At 43.2% G+C, this 22,544-nt stretch overlaps 1 protein-coding gene and 1 long non-coding RNA gene across 15 annotated transcripts in view; one reads left to right on the top strand and one right to left on the bottom strand.

Moving 5' to 3' along the window:
• Window positions 1-22,544, bottom strand: part of TNRC6C (trinucleotide repeat containing adaptor 6C) — a 77,181-nt gene that overhangs the window by 39,637 nt on the left and 15,000 nt on the right. For 5 of the 13 annotated variants that reach the window (XM_019290694.3, XM_019290693.3, XM_039562082.1 and 2 more), the window contains exon 1: window positions 2,993-3,213. In XM_019290694.3, the coding sequence (XP_019146239.1) occupies window positions 2,993-3,017 (25 nt within the window). In that variant the 5' untranslated portion in view covers window positions 3,018-3,213. Of the gene's footprint in view, window positions 1-2,992; window positions 3,216-13,898; window positions 14,241-22,544 lie in introns of those variants that run through there. The other 8 variants (XM_039562084.1, XM_039562085.1, XM_039562086.1 and 5 more) reach the window with 4 other exon arrangements.
• LOC104694343 lies at window positions 315-10,874 on the top strand. 2 transcript variants are annotated; one of them, XR_752719.4, is made up of 3 exons: window positions 315-581; window positions 1,921-2,078; window positions 6,648-10,874. It is a non-coding gene; the product is annotated as an uncharacterized LOC104694343 (long non-coding RNA). The 2 variants fall into 2 exon arrangements; XR_005603299.1 differs by lacking the exon at window positions 6,648-10,874 and adding an exon at window positions 2,972-3,043.

Raw genomic sequence — 22,544 nt, 5'->3', positions numbered from 1 at the left:
GTAGAAAATGGCCAAGTGCCTGGGCTTGGCCAAACACAGCTACTCCAGGCAGGATCCCACCAGGAATGCGGGGCTGGGAAGTTCCACACGTGCAGCTCCAAAACCCCTGGGCTTCCCAAGGCTTTGCAAATCCAGGTGCTCCCTTTCCTGTACCACTGGCGCAGTCGCTCTTCCTGAGGTTCAGATGATTCCCTCAACAATAACTACGGACTAATCTGAAAGTGGTGACTTTGGTGGGGATTACAATAATTCCGTGTAGGGGACATGAAATCAGCAATCCCCCTCTGGAGTAGCGGGTCCCTGTGCTGCGCCTTCCCTGCTCCGGAGGCAGCGGGATCCCGCCGGTGCCTTCCACAAGTCATGGATTCAAAAACCAGAGAAAGAATCATGCAATAACCTCATTGTATCCAACACCCACTGGAACAATCGGTTCTAACACCAAAGGCTGCTGCCATAAAGCTCGTAAGCAACAGGACAGATGAAGAGAATGGAAAAAAAATTCACAAAATGAACAGAAACCTGCATAAACTGGGACTTTGCTGTCAGACAAACCAGGAGTTTGAGTACAGATCCTGAAGACAGTAAGTTTTATATTCTTGTCTCTAGAAGCAAATAACAAAAAGACATTTTTCCATTTTAACTAAAAGGGGTTTGCGCCTATGAAATAAATAATGAATAGCACAGTCTTACTTACTCTGTAAAGACCTTAAATATTTGGGAAAAATAATGAAAGCAAAATATTTTATATGATTACATCTAGAGAACTTTTCTGTTTGTTTGGGGATTTTTTTTTGAAAATGCCGACTTCCTCCGACTTTCTAGGAAACTAACTCTTCACAAAAATTCCTGGTATTTTCTTTTCAAAGTTGTTAAGATTGAAATGGAAAACCCAGTTTAAAAATTCTTAAGAATCGGTTCCTCCTTATTTGTGCAAAGAGGTGAAATTAAAGTACTGAGTCCACCAGAAGCATTTCTATCCCTCCTCTGTGAGCTGAGCAAAGACTGTAAACAAGGCACAAGGAACAGGAACCACAGGTATTCCGTGTTAGCAAATCCTGGTGCTGGGACACCACAGAGTGAAAATGATTTTTAAATTAATACTTTTGTGTTTCAAAATCTTAATTATGCATCTTTTATAAAATACAGTTCCCCTGATCAACAACATTTCTTCGGCCACCAGGAAGGAAATATTAATCGGACAACAATGGCTCAAATTTGTTTTTAACAAGCACAGAACTTCTGTCCAACTGCAACCATACACATGACCTGAAAAACGCACAGCTCTGATCAGTATAACCAATAGCATAAGGGGTTGTTTTGTTTTGTGTTGCTGTTTTTTTTTTTTAAATAATATCCTTAATGGGGTGGGAGGAGATTGCTGGTGTTATCACATACTGTAGCCAACATACTTGACCAGCTTCAATTCAGTACTTATTAAAAACAGAAAACATTTTTGGCTGTGTTGGGTAATGAATAATTAGTTACTAAATCAGTTTAGTGTTTACATAGATTACAAATGCAAAGTATGAGTAGAGTGAAATGGGAGAAGCTGTTGCATGCATTTCTTAGAAAAGCAAAATACTTTGCCTGCACAAGCAGCTGACCCCAAACTTCCATCCTCCTCTGAAAATGTCATTTACAATCATATTTAATTTTTTTTTTTTTATTCAACTGAGTTAAAAGTAACTGTATCTTCATAGCTTCCATTGCAGTGATTAGTTCAAATGCTACACAGTAAAACCCTGTTTCCCCAACTGTAACACAACATTCAGCTGGCTTTGGAACCAAAGGACGGACAGGGTACGAAACGGCAAAGTCTGGGATAAACTTTTTATGGAACATTATTAATAAATTGTGCTCACCCCATTTTAAATCAGATCTAACAGTGACTCCTCTCTTATTACTTGTTTTATTTTTCAGTCCATGTTCGTCACGTAACAACAACCAGACCCCCTGGCTCGCCCTGTGCTGCCCAAAGGACAGAAGACAGACGGTGCTCTCTGCTCTGACATGCAGAACACAGAAAAATCCCAAGGGCCACTGACAGTCCCACTGGGGATTTTCTTTGGCACACAAAGGTTAGTGATCCTGAGTAGGAAGATGAGAAAAAAAGGGCAAATTACTTTCTCCCCACTCCCCCCCCCCCCCAATATAATTTTCAATTCAACATGAGCAGATCTTTCCAATACTATAAATGAGTTTTTCCAAATCTAAATTAAATAGGAATTGCCAGGAACATTTTAAGTGCTAAATCAAATGTAGCCTAATTTCATAAAGAAAACATGACATAAGCATCTATTCTGAAGCACAAAATATCATAAAGCAGAAAATTTGGGCATTGTAGTGCTAATATTTCAGGTTACCTGCTGCATCCAGCTCTAGGCATAGAGACAAATTTGAAAACTGGCATCTATCTGAAGCCCCTACAAAGCTCACTCACAACAAGTCTCATGGATTGAGGAAGCTGAAATCTTGCACAGCACACATAATGTGGAAAGGCAGAAAAGAGATGGAAGCTTTGAATAAAGCAGCTTTATTTATTTTAAAACTAAACCATAGCTAAGCCCACACGGGGGAAAGCCTGTTATCCCCTTTTCATTTTCTGCACTACGACATTCAAACGTAGTTCCTTTCCTCTGATGCTGAAAGCTTTCAAATGCATTCAGAAAACAAGCAAAAATAAACATGATTTTTCATTATTAGTAGAGATTCCACTAAATGCTACCTCTCCAACACAAAAGCAGCAGTAGAAAACACCAGATCATTGCATTTTTCTGCTCAGTGCAACATATCTTTACAAGCAGCTCGCTGCGAAGACGCCATTTTATCAAACCTGAAACGCAGCCAAAAGCTCAGGACGCTGTGCTGCTGCTCTCTCGCTGAAATGTTATGTAATAAATTGATTTAACAGAAGCAGATGCTATTTTCTCAGGGTTAGGGTTACTTTCTCTCTTTCTTTGGCTCTAAAAAGGGCTGATGGGTAATAAAATACCTGAAGAAAGGAGCCGCCCAACCATCCTAGGAGACGCTACATTGTGTGCAGAGCTGTTTCTACTCCTGCCTCTACGTTCTCCAGGGCTCCCGGCTTCAATATGTCGGCTGTGTACAGTGTAAGCCTCATCCTGTAGAGCTGCCAAGAAAATCTCTCAGTGCGAGCGCGCGCCCAGACAACCTGCAAGCTCGGCCGGGCCTCGGCTGCACTGGCTATGGAAATGCCCTTTCCACGCACAGCCCTCCTCCCCCTTCCCCTCGCTCCGCTCCTCGGCTCTAGGTGAAGGTATCAACAGAGCAGGATTTTTAAGCTTTGATTATCTAATTGCAGCTGACACTAAACCGATCTTCCTTCCTCTTTAAATTCTTTCAACTGTCACAAAACATTTTCACTTCAGGACCCAGCTACAATTAGCGCCCGTAGCTGCTTTTCTGCCGCTTTTGAAAGTCAGCCAAGAGAAGACGCGGGCGCTGCCGAATGCCTGCCCCAGCTCCTGCCTCCTTCCCGGAGTCCTCCTTCCTCCTGCCCCAGCTCCTGCCCCGTGTCCTCCTCCCCTTCCCAGCCCCATCTCCTGCCTCCTGCCCGGTGCCCTCCTCCCTTCCCCAGCCCCATCTCCTGCCCATCGCCCTCCTCCCTGCTCCAATGCCAGCTCCTGCCTCGTCGTTCTCCTCCCTGCCCCAGCTCCTTCCTTTGCCAAGCGTCCTCTCCCCTGCCCCAGGCTCCTGCCTGCCGCCCTCCTCCTGCCCCAGTGGCAGCTCCCAAGTCCCAGATGTACTCTGGACTTCTGCCAAGCCCTTAATGACTTCCCTGCCTCTATCTAAACCAGCTCTAAGTGGCAAACGCGAGCGCATTAATCAGCGGCGCAGTTGTTTATAGAGGCAGGGAAGAGCTGCCCGAACAATGCGGCAGGAGCGGGCGCTGGCTACGCCTGCACAGCGGGACCAACCATCTTGGAACACCCTGGGCCGGGAGCCTCGGCTCCCTCCGAGGCCCAGGAACATTCAGAGTGAGCAGAACAGGGTCAGCTTTGCATTTTTAGGACCTAAAAGATCATCACCAATTCCAAGATCGCACGCAGAGGGCTTTTATCAGTGCACCATGCAAATCTTGAAGGCTAATTCACACAAACTTCCAGCATGTCCAACACACTCCTTTACAATTATTTCCCCTCCTACCTGCCCCAAATACATATTAATGACGTGGTAAATGGGGCACATTTCAAATTTGCTGTTTCAGTTCCTGTCAGTGGCTCATCAGGGCGGTTTGGCCCCTCTGTGCTGGATCTCACACCGATGGCTCTTTACAGCTTCGGCCACACTCTCAGGGTCGCTGCTACTCCACACCGAGGCACAATCGCTGCTGCTATTCTTGGCTCGAGAACTGCTCCTCTGAAGGACTCCTGAAAATAGTTGGTTTCCTCTTGACAACATTTATTCTCTGTTTCTCTGCAAGAGTCTCTGAATACTGGTCGGGTTCAACCTCATTTCAGAAACAACAGATAAATGAAAATCGAATCTGTTTGGTTTTGTTTCTATTCAGAAAATTATTTCAAATGCACCCAGGAACTAGGCTTGAGAGACAATTTTGTAGTAACAGCTTTAAGTGAAACTATTGTTGTGGTACATTAGATTCTTTTAAAACTAACCATACATGATTGAAATTTCCATTAGTTAAAATAGGTCAAAACTGGACTCCTTGTATTTTTCCTATAAATAACACAAACTTCTTATAATCAACTTCCATTTATGAAGGTAAGTACTTACACAGGGCACCTATCAAAGGGGACTGTTTTGACCAGTGGGGGTACACAGAAAGGCAAAGAAGAATCCCAAGAAATGAGTCAGAGCCCACTAAAGAGCTTGGGAGCAAAATGAAGTGCAGCTTCCAACCAACTGTGCTGGCAGAGCACATCTGTTCCCTTCCCATCTTGGGCCAACTTCGATGGGGAATGTGCCTCATAAACTTGAAATTCGTAATTATTAATACCTGAAGACTAAAAATGGCGATTTGAGAGGTGATGCAGCCCACTCACCTGGTCTAAGGAACTACTCCTGACACACACCAGGTGACATTATCCCATTGCCTCCAGCAACGGAGCTTGCACATTCCCAAGTGCTCTATCTCACACTTCTCAAGACAGCTTTCATATCGGCACAGTTTTCCTAATGTCCACCCTTAATCTTCCTTGTTGAAATTTAAGCCCATTATTTCTTATCTGATCCATCACAGGCACACAGAACATATCATTTCCTTCCCTGCAGCAGCCATTTAAGCATCTCAGCATTTATAATTCCAATCTTCCTTTGACTCAGGAGCTTCAATTCCTTCCTTCTTTGCAAGGCTTTTTTCCAAGACCTCTACCCATTCCTGTTGGATTCCTCTGCTTCTTCCAAGTGGTTCCTTCTGAAGGCACAGTACCTCCCACTGGAATGTTATCCCACATGTCCCATGGGAAGCAGTGCTGCCTCTATCCCTCAGTGACTGCTCTCTTTTCAACACATTAATTAAATTTACCCTGTGACCACATCCCTTTTTGCAGCATGAGACCCACACACCTGTACTTGGGTATAGAGCTGCTCTGGCCAAAATGAAGAAACTTTCCAATTTCTTTATTTCTTATCCAATTACACAGGTGTGTCACCACTATTCCATACTGTAATTCTGCCTTTCTGTTGCCTTGCACTCTTCTCCAGTTGGTCTCGATCAAAAATTTATTGAAGGCTGTTGTTTATAGTTGAAAGCTTGACTGAAATATCGGAGTACAGATCTGCACTCTCACTCAAAACGTTCTCATCACTGTGCCAGGAAGGACAGCTACTCCCTGTCTGCACCTTCCCGAGCAGCTGTGACACTTCTTACAAGAGCTCCATCTTGTACTTCCCACTTATTTACACCACCACACATCCAGCACGGGAAAGTCTTCTGAGCCACTAGGAAAGGCTGCACAGAGTTGATTTCTAGGACATTCCAGAGTGCCTGTCCCACTGCTGACAGGGAACCACCCCCTTTGGTATAACCTGCTCTCCACAAATCCTGGTGACTCCGCATTTCTCTCCTGAAAAATTCAACATGCACAGAAATGGCTGCTTTGGGTTTTTTCCCTAGGATCATTCTAACAGTTACTCTGTCTGATTTACACTTCCTCAGTTCCAACTTTCTCACCTCTTAACATTGGTTGGCTTTTTTCTCTTTTGCAGTTTTCATACTCTTAAAGTGACCACATTTCTCCAATCCATCCTCTACTTAGTCTCCTATGAACGTCATCATTTCCAGACAACTGGAAACTCTATTTCCTGGAGTATTTGCTGTAGCTTTTGTTCTAAGTTTACAGATGAAGGGGAAACGTATTTAAAGTATTCCTGATGCCATCCATCAGTAGTTCCCTGTGCCCCCCTGACCTTGCTTCTACTAGTGAGTGACTTATGAAAGAGTTAGCTTTTTGTTCTTTGGGGCTTTTTTTCCTCCAAACTACTACAAATGTCTTTATTTCTTTCTAGTAGCACTATATGTAATTCCTGTTGCTGTCGACCTTTTACTTCTCCACCACCAGGACAGGTCCTGCTACTTGGGTCTCTTCACATGCTTTGTCAGAAAACGGCCACCTGCACATTTGATGACCTTGTCAGACTGTTTCCTAACCTTTCCTTCCCCACAGACACCTGGGCAGCTCCTGTCCCTGGCAGCACAGCCATCCACAGTGAAGCTGGAGGAGATGCAGCTCTGCAGCTCCTGAAGCAAACGCAGCCACCTGTGAGCCATCAAGTTTTTGCACAGCCCTACTCTTTGAAAGCGAGGACAGCAAAACTACAAAAGCACCTCAGTTATTTATCCTTCCACAGATTTTTATTTTTCTTTCTCCCTGTGAAAAATTCTAATCACTGTCAAAGAGATTTGAAGCAGCAGATTTATTTTTCATGCTCTGCTGCCTGATGTCAGATAACGTACACAATACAGAAAAATTTGTTCCAAATATTAGTTTACTGATGCGTTTTTTTACCATAATTTTTCATTCCTAATGCCTGTATTTAGGCTACACCAAGCTTGCCACCTCCTTGTATTCAAAGCATTATATGGAATTCTTGAAAATTTAGATGGGAGACAAAACTCTCCATTAACTGAGACTCACTTCCCACAGCTTTTCTATCACTGCAGTTCAGAAAATGTTCATCATCCCGGAGACAGCACCATGGGTTAGATCCCTTCTTTGTGTTACCTGCTACATTTTTGTCCTTGTGTGATGTTTTAACTTCCTTTTGTCTAAATATACACCTGGCACCAGTGACCTTTGGCAACACTCCCTGATTTCCAGGGCCACACATCATACACCAAAGTGCTACCAGATAATAAACAGAGCCCTGAGAAACACTACAAGAAGACAGAAACACTTATCACCTCTTACACCTGAACATCCCCTTAGAGTGCTAATTCAGTGAGACTACTGGCAAAAAAAGTAATCGAGCCTAATTCTGGTAATTTTTCCATGGTTTGATCCCACTAGCAGGAAGACTTTTCCACAGCCACATTACAGAAGTGTGTGTACAGTGATGAGCTGTACAGTGAATTGCTCTGCAAATCGTGGCCAACACCAGTGTGTAAGGATTGGAGCTGTCAGGAGTTTTTGGCAGGATAGAATTGTGTGGTTGTCATATACAGTCACCTTCCACTGAAGTAGCATAAAGAGCCAATTCCTGTGTTTCTAAAGAAACATCACCATGCTGCTTTCTTCATTCGAGATCAACAGCCATGACATTATGAAGCACATCATCCAGGTATTATGCAGAATACTTTTTTTAAAAAGTGTATTTTCTATATAAAGTTTGAAATTATATACATAGAAAGTGTGCAAACAGAATGAACAAATATTACCTAATTTCTCCTTTATAGCTTTTAGTGTTTTAACTATTACATATGAAAAACTCTGCTCTGGGAGATCCAGAATGAATCCATTTCTAAAGTTTCTGGTTTTAATTGTGTAACTTTCCAACTAAAAGCAAAAACACAGTAATGTTTTGCCAGCAAAGATATGCTGCTAATGAAATTGCAGAATATGGGCCCAAAGAGGTGAAGTTCAGCAAATCATTTCCATAAAAGCACTTTTCACATGTGCTTTGTTTGTCAAAGCTCAGCCTGTTTGCAATGCCTCCAGGAGATCAAGCTAAATCTTTTTTCAGACTTTTGAAATTAAACTTTATTAATGTATTTCAGAACTGCTTTGGCATGTGCATGCCTCACCTACAGCCATCACAAATCACAATGAGCTGAACTGCTCAAGCTGAATTCCTCAAGCATGACTTTTGCAGAAAGGTCTCTATTACTTTGCTGGATCTCATGAAAAAACTGTGTGTCAAAGCTTATCAGTGTTTTCCAACTATATTGACTGGCTTTAGAAGGCATGATGTCTCTCCCTAAAACTTTTCTCCAAATTTGACTTTACAACCATATAAAATTGCCCAGTTAGAAGGAATTCTGAAGTAACAGCAGTTAAAGGGTTGGATGTTTGGAATGAATATTGTCAGACATGATTTTAACAGTAACCAGCATCTTTTAATCTTGCTTCCTAAAAAATTATCAAAACTAAGGTTAATGCAAAGAGATTATAAGAAGAGTTAACCTGTCACACAACAGCACTCAGCAACTTGCAGCTGCCCACTTCAAGGTGCACACCATACCATGCATGAATCCAGGAGCATGAATCTTGAAACTGCAGCTAAAGAAATCTTCAAACACAAAATAAACCTTCCAGCTCCAGGAAAAAGAAGAATAAAGTTCAGCACAAAATCTAGAATCAGCCCACACGAGGAAAATAAATCAGTGTCTGTAACTGCTGTCAAATTCTCACTCCACAGCAAACAACAGATAGAACAAATTAAGAATGTAACTCGAGTTTCCACAAGGCTGGTGTGTTTACTCATTCTGATTACTGCAGGAGTTACTTGCTCTCATTTCTTTCTGGACTTTGGAAACAGATGATAGGGATCTGTTCTGCAAAACACTCTACTTGCCAATAAAAAGATGGGTACAAGTTCCACCCTGACTCCTGAAGGACATGGTAGGTTGCTTTTGAGCTGACAGATGGTTTCACATTGCTGAATTTCAGGCAAGTCAAAGGCATCTTGGAGGAGAACTGATTACTTCTTTTGATCTCTGTTCTTATAATCATCAAACACACTGGTTGCCTGGAGACTCCTATATAAAATTCATCATTTGTAAAGAAACTAAGAAATCGACATTACTTGGTATTTTTAATCTCCCATGGTACCTTCCAGAAATTATCCTAATTCTTTTAGATCACGCGGCAAAGGACCATTCCATTAATTCAGTTAATGCCTCACACCTTAATGAGGGAAGTTAACTATTCACCTGTTTAGTGGAGTGAGTTGACAAAGAAGGGAGAGAGGGAAGAGATAAAAAGTCCCATCTTTAAGTAAAAATAACAAACTAGACTAGATAATAGAATACTGCTCATAAATCAGAGATACAGCTTTCCTTCAGTGTAATCCTGGAAAGGATTACAGAGGGGGCAGGTCAAGAACAAGCTCTGTAGCTCAAGACAGAAGTTCCAGACAAATAACTATTCCACTCTAAAGCACTTCAGAAATTTCATAACTTCAGAAGTTTCATAATAGTTAACAACGAATAAAAGACTGTTTTCAAGGGGTAAGATTTCTAAAATATTCTATGCAATTTGAAATGTTTAAATTCTGTTACAGTTTGTCTGGTTAATGTTTTAGAGATCACCTTAAGAAAGAAACAAAGAAGTCCCTACTCTCACCCACTTCACTGATATTTCCAGGTGATAAACCTGACAAAGAATATATTAGTGGCCATTAATTCCCACTTGCCTAACATTGGCAGAACATCCTTTTTAATTCACGACATTGCAGTTAAGTTCTGATAAGTGTTTTGGATAGGCCAAGGCAGTAGATAACAGGGGCTGCTGATAAGAGAATAAAGAGATAAAATAGTGGGATTTTTAGAGTGGAGAGACTGGCAGTGACTCTCTAACAGCATTCCTTGTATCCAGATATTATAAGTAAGGCCTGAAAGGAGTGTGGATGCATAATTACAAATTAACTCTGAAGGGATATGAAGGTATAAGAAGAAATGCTACAGACATGAACTCACATGAAGCTTCTTCTGGATACAAGATGCTCATGTAAGACACGACCTATTTTTTTCTCAATCTAACAGTCACTCAGATCCCAACAGCTGAGATGAAAAGGCTTTGGCCTTCCCTACGTACTCTTCCTACTTCTTTGCTCTTTATGTTCGACAAGATGCAAACAAAGCCTGGATCAGAGACTGAGTAACAGTGTGAACATGTACAATTCGTGGCTGCAAAGGTCCCTCAGGAGAGAGGTACTCCTCCCTTGGCCTCCCAGGGCAGCCAGGCACAGAGCTGCTGTCGTTACAAGCCGAGCTGGACTTTTTTTTTTCCCTCCTGCGTCTGCAGTCAGTAAATGAGCTGATGCTCCACCTGCTGGAAAGAATGATGTGAGAGCTCCAGAATTCAGCAAGTCCTTTCTGTGTGGAAAAGGCCATCACTGAAATCTCAAAACACCACCTCGTGTCAGCAGACAAAAAGGTAGCCAAGATGTTGCTTGTTTAAGACCCTGTCCCAAGGGGTCTGTTCAGTGTGCAGATCCTGTGGTGCCTTTGAAACCTTTTGTGTTGACTTTACAGAGTAAACAGCAACAGGACAATTGTGAATCTATGGACAAACTGCTACTGAGTAATTAAAATTGCAGGTTTAGAACTGAAGTGAGAACGAAATTATTTACTCAGAGTGTAGTAAGGCCAGAGGAGACCATGGAAATGCTCCAAGGGCTGGAGCTCCTCTGCTCTGGAGCCAGGCTGGGAGAGCTGGGAGTGTTCACCTGGAGAAGAGAAGGCTCCAGGGAGAGCTCAGAGCCCCTTGCAGGGCCTAAAGGGGCTCCAGGAGAGCTGGAGAGGGACTTTGGACAAGGGATGGAGGGACAGGACACAGGGAATGTCTGTAAGCTGAAGAAGGGCAGGTTTAAATGAAATACTAGGAAAGAATTCTCCACTGCAAAGGTGGTGAGACACTGGTGCCAGGCTGGACGGGGCTTGGAACAACCCAGTCTGGTGGGAAGGTGTCCCTGCCCATGGCAGAGGACTGGAATCAGAGGAGCTTTACGGTTACTTGAGCTCAAACCACTCCATGACTATGATGGCAAGAATTACTTTTGCTGAGAGTTTGATCTGGGTTTAACTTGTTTGGGGCAATATTAAGCTGAAAAGCTGCTGCACTGTTTCTTTTCCTCTCATTTCTACTAGCTTTTACTGTACTCTGAATTTTTCCAATGGTAACATGAAAGAAGGAAAAAAATAAAAAGCCCCAAACTAATTCCAACAGTGTAAAACATCTGCTGAGGGTCACCAGGCTGACAAACTACACATACAGCAAGTTAAAATAGGAATGGGGGAAAAAATAAAGCCTGAAGGTAAAAATGCATCTGGCAAGATCAAAGTCAGACAGCTCCTGCTAAACTCTTACAAGCAAAGTTCTTTTATGAGTTATGTTATGATTTACAGTGGACTTTGTTTCATTGAACTCAAACACAGATGCTTCAGAAACACCTATAACGATGCCTGGGAGAAACCTCATCCTCACCCTCAGGCAGCCTGAGCCACTTCAGTTGGCTGCTCTGTGTGTCCCACATAAATAATGATGAGAGGGGCAGCTCCGATCTCTGCTCCCCGGGACCTGAGGGAACTGCTGGAGCTGGGCCAGGAAGGTTTGGGCTGGATATTAGGGAAAGGTTCTTCCCCCAGAGGGTGCTGGGCACTGCCCAGGCTCCCCAGGGAATGGGCACGGCCCCGAGGCTGCCAGAGCTCCAGGAGCGTTGGGACAGCGCTGCCAGGGATGCCCAGGGTGGGGTTGTTGGGGTGTCTGGGCAGGGCCAGGGGTGGGACTGTGATGATCCTTGTGGGGTCCTTCCAGCTCAGGATATGCTACAATTCTATGATTCCAGAATTCTGAAAATAAAATAATAAACATATCTCCAACACAGAACATTAGTCTGACAGTTAACAAACATTTCCCAATCCAGAAGAAGCCAAGAATGTCAGAACCATCCCTGATGAATTGGGATTTGCAAGAAAGATGAGAATGCTGTTAGAAAAGTTAAAGAACTGCTGGGAAATGATTACTTTCCATCTCACTAAAGCCAAATACTTGAGAATACAGAAGCAGAACCTCTTCCCTCCCTAAAAGAACCATTTTAATAAATAATCAATTGCTTCATTTTGCCTATCCAGTTTTGGGTTTCCAGGGAGTAGCTGAATGATATTTTTAAATTTCGAGAACTACAGAAGCTGTCATTTCAGAGAGAGATTATTCTCTTATCTAAACTAAAACTTCTAAGGACATCACCAAAGAATTTTCTTTGTTGTAGTTCTGCTCAGCAGCAAAAATAGTGGAAGATTTGCTAATGCCCAAAGGGAAAAGCTGCAGACAATTCAGATCCAAATTTTGTGATGTTTGACAGTGCTAATGAGTGATAATGAGCAACTCTTGAGATCATACAGAAATGACTAATATTCAAGATATCAAACTCCTCCTTTATGATTTAGTCCAGATCACTTTTTTAAGCCATGGATAACTGTATGCCAGAACAGTCCCTGCTTTGCCTGGCACCCACACAGAACAGAGATGGAAAAGGAGATGTGCACCACCGAGCTCATCTCCACTGCAAAGCTCACACGATCTCTAGCACAGAAGGGTAAATAAGAAGAAAGCTGCTAATTTCCCATCAGCAGCTTCAGGAAAATAAAGTTAGGTAAGAGACTTATTCCTCAACATCCAATTTCAACCAAAGGAAGGCCTCTGTGTCTATCTGAGACCCCACTTCCAGTGCTGCGTCCAGCTCTGGGGCTCCCAGCATCAGAAGGATTGAGAGCAGGAGAGAGTCCTGAGGAGGCCACGGAGATGCTCCAAGGGCTGGAGCCCCCCTGCTCTGGAGCCAGGCTGGGAGAGCTGGAGGTGTTCACCTGGAGAGGAGAAGGCTCCAGGGAGAGCTCAGAGCCCCTTGCAGGGCCTAAAGGGGCTCCAGGAGAGCTGGAGAGGGACTTTGAACAAGGCCCTGGGGTCATAGGACACAGGGAATGGCTTCCCACTGGCACAGGGCAGGATTAAATGGGATATTGGGATTAAATTCTTCCCTGTGAGGGTGGTGGGGCCCTGGCACAGGGTGCCCAGAGAAGCTGTGGCTGCTCCTGGATCCCTGGAAGTGTCCAGGGCCAGGCTGGATGGAGCTTGGAGCAACCTGGGCTAGTGGAAGGTGTCCCTGCCCATGGCAGGGGGCTGGAAATAGATGTTTCCTAACGTTCCTTCCAACTCAAACCATTCTGTGACCTGCAAAGGACAGAATGAAGTGGTAGAAGTGCCTAAGACACTCTGCTACTTTTCCCAAAGCATTATTTTCCTAAGGTGAAAATAACACTGGAGACCATAAGCAAGCAAAGGCATAAAAATATCACAACAGAACATAGGCAAAGTTCCTATTCCTTACTTACAAACATGCAAAACACTCTTTAAGGAGCATTCAAATTACCAAAATGATAGGTCAAAACTTGTAAATACCCAAAATTACAATGCTTCTGTAAGAATCATCACTAAATATTTACATTTCCTGAAGATCCATTATAACTATCAAAGAAACATGGAGGAAAAAAACCAAACTGGAGGAAGACCCCACAGGCCTGAGCACGTGAACAAACAATAAGATCTCTTACAAGTGGATGCTAGAAACGGCACACTCTGTCAGAATGTGGGTAACAGCACAGGAGTGGAATTTTCTAACAATCTTAACATCCCGCTGTTGACAAGAGAGGATGCAGCTCCACGCCGAAGCAGCTGCTCCCCGCGGGGTCCCGCTCTTACCTGGCTGGGCCTTGCCGGGATGCTGCTGTCCCGCTGCTCCCTGCGGAGGAGGAGGAGGAGGAGGAGGAGGGCTGGCTCCCGCTGCTGCCGTGCCCGGGGCCGGGCCGGGGGCGCTCAGAGCCCCGGTGGGCAGTGGCTGCCCCCGCTTTAGGAGCTGCTTCTGTTCCTGCTGGCGGAAGCGGGGAGGCACCTCTCGGGGCAGGTATCGGGACGCCGCAGGCTGCTGCCCGTTAGCAGACGCGCGCTTGCCATTGCTGCTGTTGGTGAGAGTGCTGGTGGAAGTACTGGTACCGGTACCGGCAGGTTGGGGCTGGCTTAAACTGGTCTTAATAGGTTCTGGCACTAGGGCAAAAGAAAATAATAATCATTGGTTTAGGATCTGAAAAGCTGCGGGGTGGTTTTTGTTTTACTGTAACTGACCAAACCTAGAAGTTGGCAGTGTGTTACTTTTTGCGTAGGTTTACTTTCTGTGTTGGTATCAGAAGCTTTTATGCCCTACTGAAACAAATCATCTGCATGGTTTAAAACAGGAGGGAGGACAAGAGAGAACTGTAACAATTCAGTATTGGAGATCATGCTCATTTAAAGGGAGTGGCACACTGCTGCACCCACCTTGAGCCCCCACTGCCTTTTCAGTTCAGCAGTTTTCGGGGCAACCTTGCCAACATTAACATGAAATCCCACAGCCTACAGCCATGAAAACAAACGTTTTCAGGCTTCTAATAAGCTCCCAAAAAAACAAACTAAAAGACCTGAGACACCAGCTTCTTCAGCAGTCACATAAACTGGGTTTCTTGTGGTCTTTATCCAAACCTTTGCATCAAACACGTAGGACATCCCAGTCACCAACATCTGCACTCCAGGCGTACATCTGACACCCCCCACACTAACCCAGCCTGCAATGAGCCAGCCAGGACAGCAGTGCCAGGTCCCTTTGGGACAGGCAGGAGGGAGCGGGGCATGGCACTGGGGGATGGCAGCCCTGGCTCGGCTCACCTGGCAGCAGCTGCCAGAGCTGTTTGGCCACCCAGAGAAACTCTTTGGGCTTCTGGGATGAACAGAAGCACTGCTCCAGCTCATCACAAGCCACATCCAACAAGTGTAAAATTCCAGCTCATTCACAGAGTCACAGAATAGACTGAGTGGAAGGGACACACAAGGATCATCACCCAGGTGCTGGCCCCACACAGGACCATCCCCAAGAGTCACACCTCGTGCCCAAGAATGCTGTCCAAATATTGCTTGAACTCTGTCACGGACACTATAAACCCACACTCAGCCTCTCTCCAGGCTCTGACACACCTGGAAAACTGAACAACTTCCACAGCCGCAGCAGTGAACAGGCACCAAGGGAATGCTGAGGGCTGGTCCAAAGCAAGCAGGGACCTGACCAAGCAAAAATATCCCAAAAAGTCTGACAGAACCATCAGCATTTCACTTCTCCAAGATGTTTGCTCTGGAAGCCTACACAATTTCACCTGTGACTCTGTCTGTAACAAAAAAGGAACTCTGAGTATTTAAAAAAAAAAAAAATTGAAGTACCACTAATACCTGAAGAGCAGAGAACAAACCCTACTTAGCTTTTCAAAACACACAATCAGCTTTGGAAACAAACAGTCTATCCTCACTCTGACAATTTAAAAAGTAGATTTAAAGTGTCACGGAATGCAGAATAATTATTTTCAAATACCAAATCTGCATCTTCAACATGTATGTGAAAACTATATTGTTTCCACAATACAAATAGATCTGTCGTTCACATGATAGAAAGTAAGTCTGACTTAATTTTAATGGGTTTGTTTTAGCTCCTATTGCTTCTGCTGCTACTGTTACAGCAATGTGAGCATTTACCTCTACTACCACCACCATCACAGAGATGCAAACATTTACAAACGGTGAGATCTGAAGGACTCGGGATTTCTGCAAAGTCATTTACCACAAGGTTCATCCAGAGCACTGCAGACACAGGCTGATCAACCAAAAATAACCCACCATTCCAGCCAGGGAGCTTCTCCAGCTCAGCTGACAGACCAGGCACACACATCCTGGTGCCAGCAGATGAGAGGGAATGCCAGGGAAGAGGAGGAAAAGGACAAGAGAATGGAAACCACTCACTGGCACGATGCCAGCAGAGCTGGGATTTGTCTGGCCCCAAGATTTTCACGAGGAGTATTAATTAATTGGAAACATATTTTAGAGAACAAGACAGGCTGCTTTTAAAAAAGCATTATATTCTCAGTATTGTGTATGTATAAATCACATCTGATACTCTCAAAGTGCTGTGCATATAGATATATTTATTTTTAAAAAATCACTAATGCAAGTTATAGAATAGACAACACTTTTCACTTTAATGTGAACTAACAAAGGTGTTTCATCACAAAGGTGAAGCCAGAGAAACCCAATTTCAGTGTTAGAGACAATGCTTCCCTCTACATATCTGAATCACAGATGAGAGAAAAGAACAAAGAATATCAAAATATCATTGTACTTTAGAATTAAAATATTTCTGCATATTAATGCTACTGGTCTTTCTTTAACCAACACAGCAAAGTAATTTTTATTTTGTACATCAAAATGTCTTTAAAGAGTACTTAAATGGAAGCTCTTGCAAGAATACTATGTCTACAAATCATAGTAGCTGGAAAAGAACTGTTTAATTACACCAATGACAGGGAATAAAGCGAGAAGAGTGAACAATATCACACAAATGGGCTTGAGCCCTAAATTCCAGCTTCATACCAGGCTGGAATTTAGACTTCAAACACAGCAACAATATTTAGAGAATATATATTACAAAGACAATACCACTGTGTTCTAAAGTCATCCTCAGCAATGTTTAACCAGCAATTTTCACTTGATATGGCACTGTGAGAAATACCAAATGTTCCAAGTGTCTACCCTGCATCTCCTAATTATTAATTGCTGTGTAATACTGGCAATAACAGCATCTTTGTAAACCCTTTAGCCATTCCCCTTGCTGCAGGGCTGCACCCTGAGACGATGGGTACCCCTGGCAGAACACACAGGGTACAAACCACGGGGTTTTCCCCACTGCAGGGCACAAAGGCAGAGCAGCCGGGCCACCGGGAGCTCTGCCTTTAATCAGCCCCAAGGGCTGAGCTGCCAATCCGTGGAGAGCCCTGGCAGCCCCCAGGAGCAGCCTGTCCACCCTTTCACCTGCAAGGAATCCACTGTCACGGCTAATGGCATGTGGGCAGCTGCTGGAAAGCCGGGAATTAAAACACAGCTTTTATGGTTAAATTTGCCTGAATGCAAAAAAGGTTGTTTAAATCGTGTGGGGGAAAGGATTTAACACCCAGTGATTTTCATAACCAGCACGTGATTAAAGAGCTAAAGCAAGAACATTTAAGTGGAAAGCCTCTTGCAAAAATACAATTAAAGGCGTAAAATGAAAGCCTTGAGATTGCTTGCTCTTAAGATGTTTGTGATGGGTATCTGCTTACTCTCCATTCCGAGCTGTACATACACTAAACAATGAGCTTGCTTGTAATAATTATCAGTACTTAATGGTATCTAAACTTCTTAATCCAATTTTACCCAAACAAATCCAATAATTACTCCATATGCTTTTTGATGATTACAATCTCGGGAATCCCAACTGCATAAAAAAGTGTTACGAGCAATTGTAGGTGGATTTTATTAATATAATGAATAGGATCAGTCTAACAGATTTCAATTACAACAATAGCTTTTAAGTACATTTCTACGACATAAGGAAAGAACATGCATAAATGAAAGAAACTGGTTAAGCCACATAATACTGATTTATGGCAGCTTTTTCCTTTCTTTCACCTCATTAACATTTCTCTATATTTCAGAATCCCCCACTCCAGCTCTATAAAACTTGCATTTCTAAAGCCTTCGAGGACCAGACATTCCAGAAGAGAAACAGTTAAAACCCAGAAATGCATTCTTGGCTGCTACTGTGACAGGATTTATTTACAGCTTCTATTAAACACAGCAGCTCCATTACAAAGTGCTGGATGTGAGGAGAATTTTTGATTATACAATGCCAATGCCTCACTGCGTTAAACATATCATGCCAGTGTATTATTTTTTTCCTTCAGCAATTCGTTCAGGTCATTGTTTGATGGGTTTATGAATTCATTACAGGAAACAGATGGATCCCATAATTCAGAGCTATTCTCCCAGCCAATCATATGGGCAATTTTTTTCCTCATCTTGCTCCCCCCTCCAAATCAACCTTAATGAAGCCACTTCCTCCATGGCCAGTTCCCTGCGCACAGACACTGCAGCAGCTCCACTGCTGCTTGAAGCTCCCTCCAAACACTAAAGGCTTTCCAAATGAAGCTGAGCAGGAGCACAATCCCACAGACAGCCCCTCCGAGGTCACACAGAGCGCCAGCAACTTACCCAAGTCGGGTGAAGACAGCCACAAAACACAGCATTAGAGCGGGCAAAGCCACATGTCCTCATTAGTGGGAAACCCATTTTTATTTGCTCACAAAAGTCTGTTACGGGGAAAAATTCTTGCCCCCCGCCCCCCCCCCCAATCTACTTTCAAAGGCTGAATTTTCATTTAGCAAATTACCTCCTTTGTCTCCTAAGTGCTGGGATTTGTTATCCACAGTGACATCTGCTGGCAACAGCAAAGGTGCTCAGAACTATTGCATAAAACCCACTTCTAATGTTTTTACACAACAAAATGTCATTTTTTCTGCCTGGATCATCCCTTCCCCGAAAATCATAAACTTCTGGGGAAAAAAAAAACCTGTAGAAAAGTTACATTCTAAAGACAAGATAATCCCAAAACTTATTTTCCACAGTTCTTATAATGGCTTTAATAATGCAACCAGAAGCTGCTGTTTGACATCAAAGCCCACACTGAGTGTTATTGTGGCTTTAGAACTTTATCACTATTTATTTAAAGAAATGCCTTGACTTTGGGCCAATTCCTGATGGTATCATTTATCTAATATTCAGAACAAATAACGTCTTTTCCTGGTTTAACTTCATTTCCCCCCTCCATGTGACCTCCCAACTGACACGGTGCAGATTCTTCTGCTTCCTCTCCCAGACGTTTCCTCTCCACTTTCTTCTCTTGTCTTTTACAACATTTCCTTCCTCAGTCTTTCACCATCCCAGTTCTAAAATCTCTTCTGTAACACACTTCTCCTGACAGACTTCTCACTTCTACCAACTTGGGACATTCTACACAGAATTTTTTTTTATTTTTTTTTTTTTTTGCCAGGCAACTGGAAAATCAGAGCAGGAATTAACAGGAAGCTGCAAAGTTCATGGGAAACCTCTAAACCAGTTATTAGGATTTCTCAGCAATAGAAGGTCTTAGCTTCTTATCTGCTGGCTTAATGCAAAGGTACGAAATAGAGAAGCGCTGAGGACTTCATTCCCCACCCACCTCCACTCTGACTCTAAAGCAACATATCCACAAACCCAGCTGACCCCTGACTCCTATCCTGACACTCATTTGTTCCTCCCTCCCCTCAGACCCAGGTATTCACCTCAGTTCAAACAACTTCTGCCTGTTTGCTCACATTTCCCACCCGTGTCCCACCAGCCAAAGCTTTCTCTCTATATCTTAACCACGTAATGGCTGCTGAAATGACATTCTTACTTGATATTGTCATAAGCAAAGTGGGGAAATGTGAGCAAAATGTAAAATTGGTTGAAATGTTCTCTGGGAGAATCAATGGCTTGCTGTCAAAACAGAGTATGTTTCAGAAGAGATTCCACGGGGACTTGATCCAAGCCTACGCTGTTCAATATTTCGTTAACAGCTGGATGATGGACTAGAGAATATCCTTATTAAATCTGCAAATGACACCAAGATGGGAGAAGGAAGATGGGGGTGGTCAGATCGCTGTGTGACAGGATCAGAGCTCAGCAGTGATGAACTGGAGAAGTGATGTGACAAAACTACTACAATTCAATAAGGAAAGTCACATCACGTAATTAAATGCAGAACAGCAAACAACTCGCCCCACAGCAGTTCTGCAGAAAAAGAAGCAATTTTTTAGCAGCTCACAAACCAAAGAGGAGGAAAAGATAATCAAGATTGTAAAAAGCCAGGTGGTATAATGGGATAAACACCCAGCAACCCATCTACTCAAGCCTGGCATCACAAAACCTTCTCTGTCTGTACCCACAGCTGATCATCTCTCTTCCAGATGGAGCTGGACCACCTGGAAAGGGTACAAAGGAAATGGGAATCTGCGAACGGGAACTACCACAGCAGACCGAGGCAAGGGAGCAGTCAGTCTACAAGACACTGTGTACACAAATTTTTAAAAAGATACAAAGGAAGAGGATGAAATAATTTGCTCCACCCCACAGTGAATAAGACAAGACTTGCTGGGTTTAAATAGCAGTCAGGGAGATTCAGATTTACATTTCCAACAATAAGGATGATTAAGGATTATCTGCAGACATGATACAGGTTTGGTGATCTTGTCTCAGGGCAAGAGGATGGAATAAATGACCTCTCAAGAACCTTTAGAGCACATTTTCTACCACTCTACGTGTAAAACAGAGCTCCAAATCCATCTTACTCAGTTCTCCCACTTCCCTCAGCCATGACAAAGAAATCACTTTTCTCTCAGGCTGATAGTCACAGCACTCCTCCCAGCTTCTGCTGATTTTTAAATAAGTTTCAGACGTGGCCTTTCTTCACCAGCCCTACTTGCAGATCCTCTCCATTTTGTTCTTCGTTAATGCAATGTAAATTTGAAATTCTATCAATCCTGAGTGACATTTTATCCCTTCACCACCATGGTGAATCCTCTGTGTAAGCCCAGCACAGCCCACCCTGAGGCAGAACTTCTGTGCAGCCAAGGGTCAGAGCCCAACTCTATTCACAAATTGAACTTTTTTCCTAAAAACCGGAGAAGTTCCTAACAAAAACATAGATCCTTGAGTACTTCAGAGCTCAGACACAAGATTTTGTTTCCCTTTCTGGAACAGCATCTACATTTTTTTTTCTTGCAGATCTGTCAGCAGAGAGGGTGACAAATACTTTTGACAGAAAGACACAAAACCTGTTTTTGGTGACTCAACATGTATTTTTAAGTTTTTTTCAATCCTATTCTACATTATTCAGGTTGGTTTCACATGCAGCAGTCTTGTGAGGAATACTTATACTTTTAACAGTTTTAATATTTTCCTCACTGCTTTCCTCCATGTTAGCACTGATTATAATTTTAATTTTAAATTCACAATTAATTAGCTGTGCCATTAAAAATCGTACAGCTAATTAGGTTGATAGGTTGTCATCAACAATAGATTGATAATCCAAAGCAAATATGATGCTCTCCCACTGCAAGCCAAACTCTCTCATGTTTATTGAAGGCTCTGAGTGCACACACATGGGGTTTGCCATCAGCTAATTGATGAGCAGAAATTGGACTGTACACATCAGGCCTCAAACTCAGCAGTCCAAGCTAGGAATCAGGACAGTGGGCAATGGAACAGTTAAACTCACTGAGCTGCATTCCTGCAGGACGTGAACTGATAACAGATGGTAACTTTCAAGACTTAACAATTCATCTGTTTCCTTTCAAGCGAGAGCTCTCCAACGGGCAGGCGCTGGCAACTCAAATACCAGTATTAATCATGTACATCTCTCTACACACAGACCTGGCCAAATGCTACTCCTTGTAAAGCAACAGATGAATAAATGAATTCACCTAACTAGAAGCTGCTCTCTGTCCTGAAGCCGCTGATATCTCAGCACAGGTGTATTTCCTTTAACACGTCGGTCGTCGTACATTTAACTTGGAATTCAGACCCCTGCAAACCCAATTCCCACCTCCAGAGCAGGGCAATACACTGGCATTAGAAAGAGAACTTGGCTATTCTAAACGAAAATAATGAAGCTATTAGAACTTTTTAATCACTCATATTAATAATGTTAAGAAACAACAGCATTAACAACTGTCTGAAAAGGACAGGAGGGAGATAAGAGTCATTGCTGAGATGAAATAGCTGGTGCAGGAAATTACTACAGTAAAATTTAAGTGAGAGGGCAGCTCTGAATGAAGAGAGGGACTCTCAGCAAGTGTTTAGAAATGTCAGCAGAGTATTTTCAGGTTTCTGATGTAAGACTTTCCTTAGAGTGTTCAGAACTCTTCACAGACAGAGAATTCACATCTTGTATCCCTTCCCAGAGTATTTAGGAACTGAACTCCCCCACTAATTTTATAAAGACCCACTAGGGAAACATAGTAAGTTCTATGCCACCAACAGCTCACGCGAGCATCACAAACACAATCTCAGCAATTCAGGAACACAGCAAAGGATCACACCACTGACATGTCAGGAGCCAGCCATGGGCTCCCCCTTTCACCCCCATCTCACCCTGCAAACCCTCCTCAGTGTTGCTCCAGGCAATGTACCCCCAAGCAGGAACTACACAGTAAAAGAGTCAGAGAAGACAGGAAACAGCTTAAAGTTAAATTACACAAAACCAACACTATCATCACCACAAGTACCAGTGGGAAAATTCAAGCATGTAATAACAGATTAAATAACTTCATGCAGAGCCACGTAAGAAGTCTGGGCAGACCCAGGAAGTGAATCCTTCAATTTTAAGCTGACTGTGTACATTTAATCTCATTAGATAATGCTTTACACACAGTTTTCATA

Source organism: Corvus cornix, chromosome 18 (genome assembly GCF_000738735.6).
Source record: "Corvus cornix cornix isolate S_Up_H32 chromosome 18, ASM73873v5, whole genome shotgun sequence".
Classification (NCBI taxonomy): Eukaryota; Metazoa; Chordata; class Aves; order Passeriformes; family Corvidae; genus Corvus; species Corvus cornix.
This window is presented reverse-complemented; position numbering and strand designations above follow the sequence as displayed.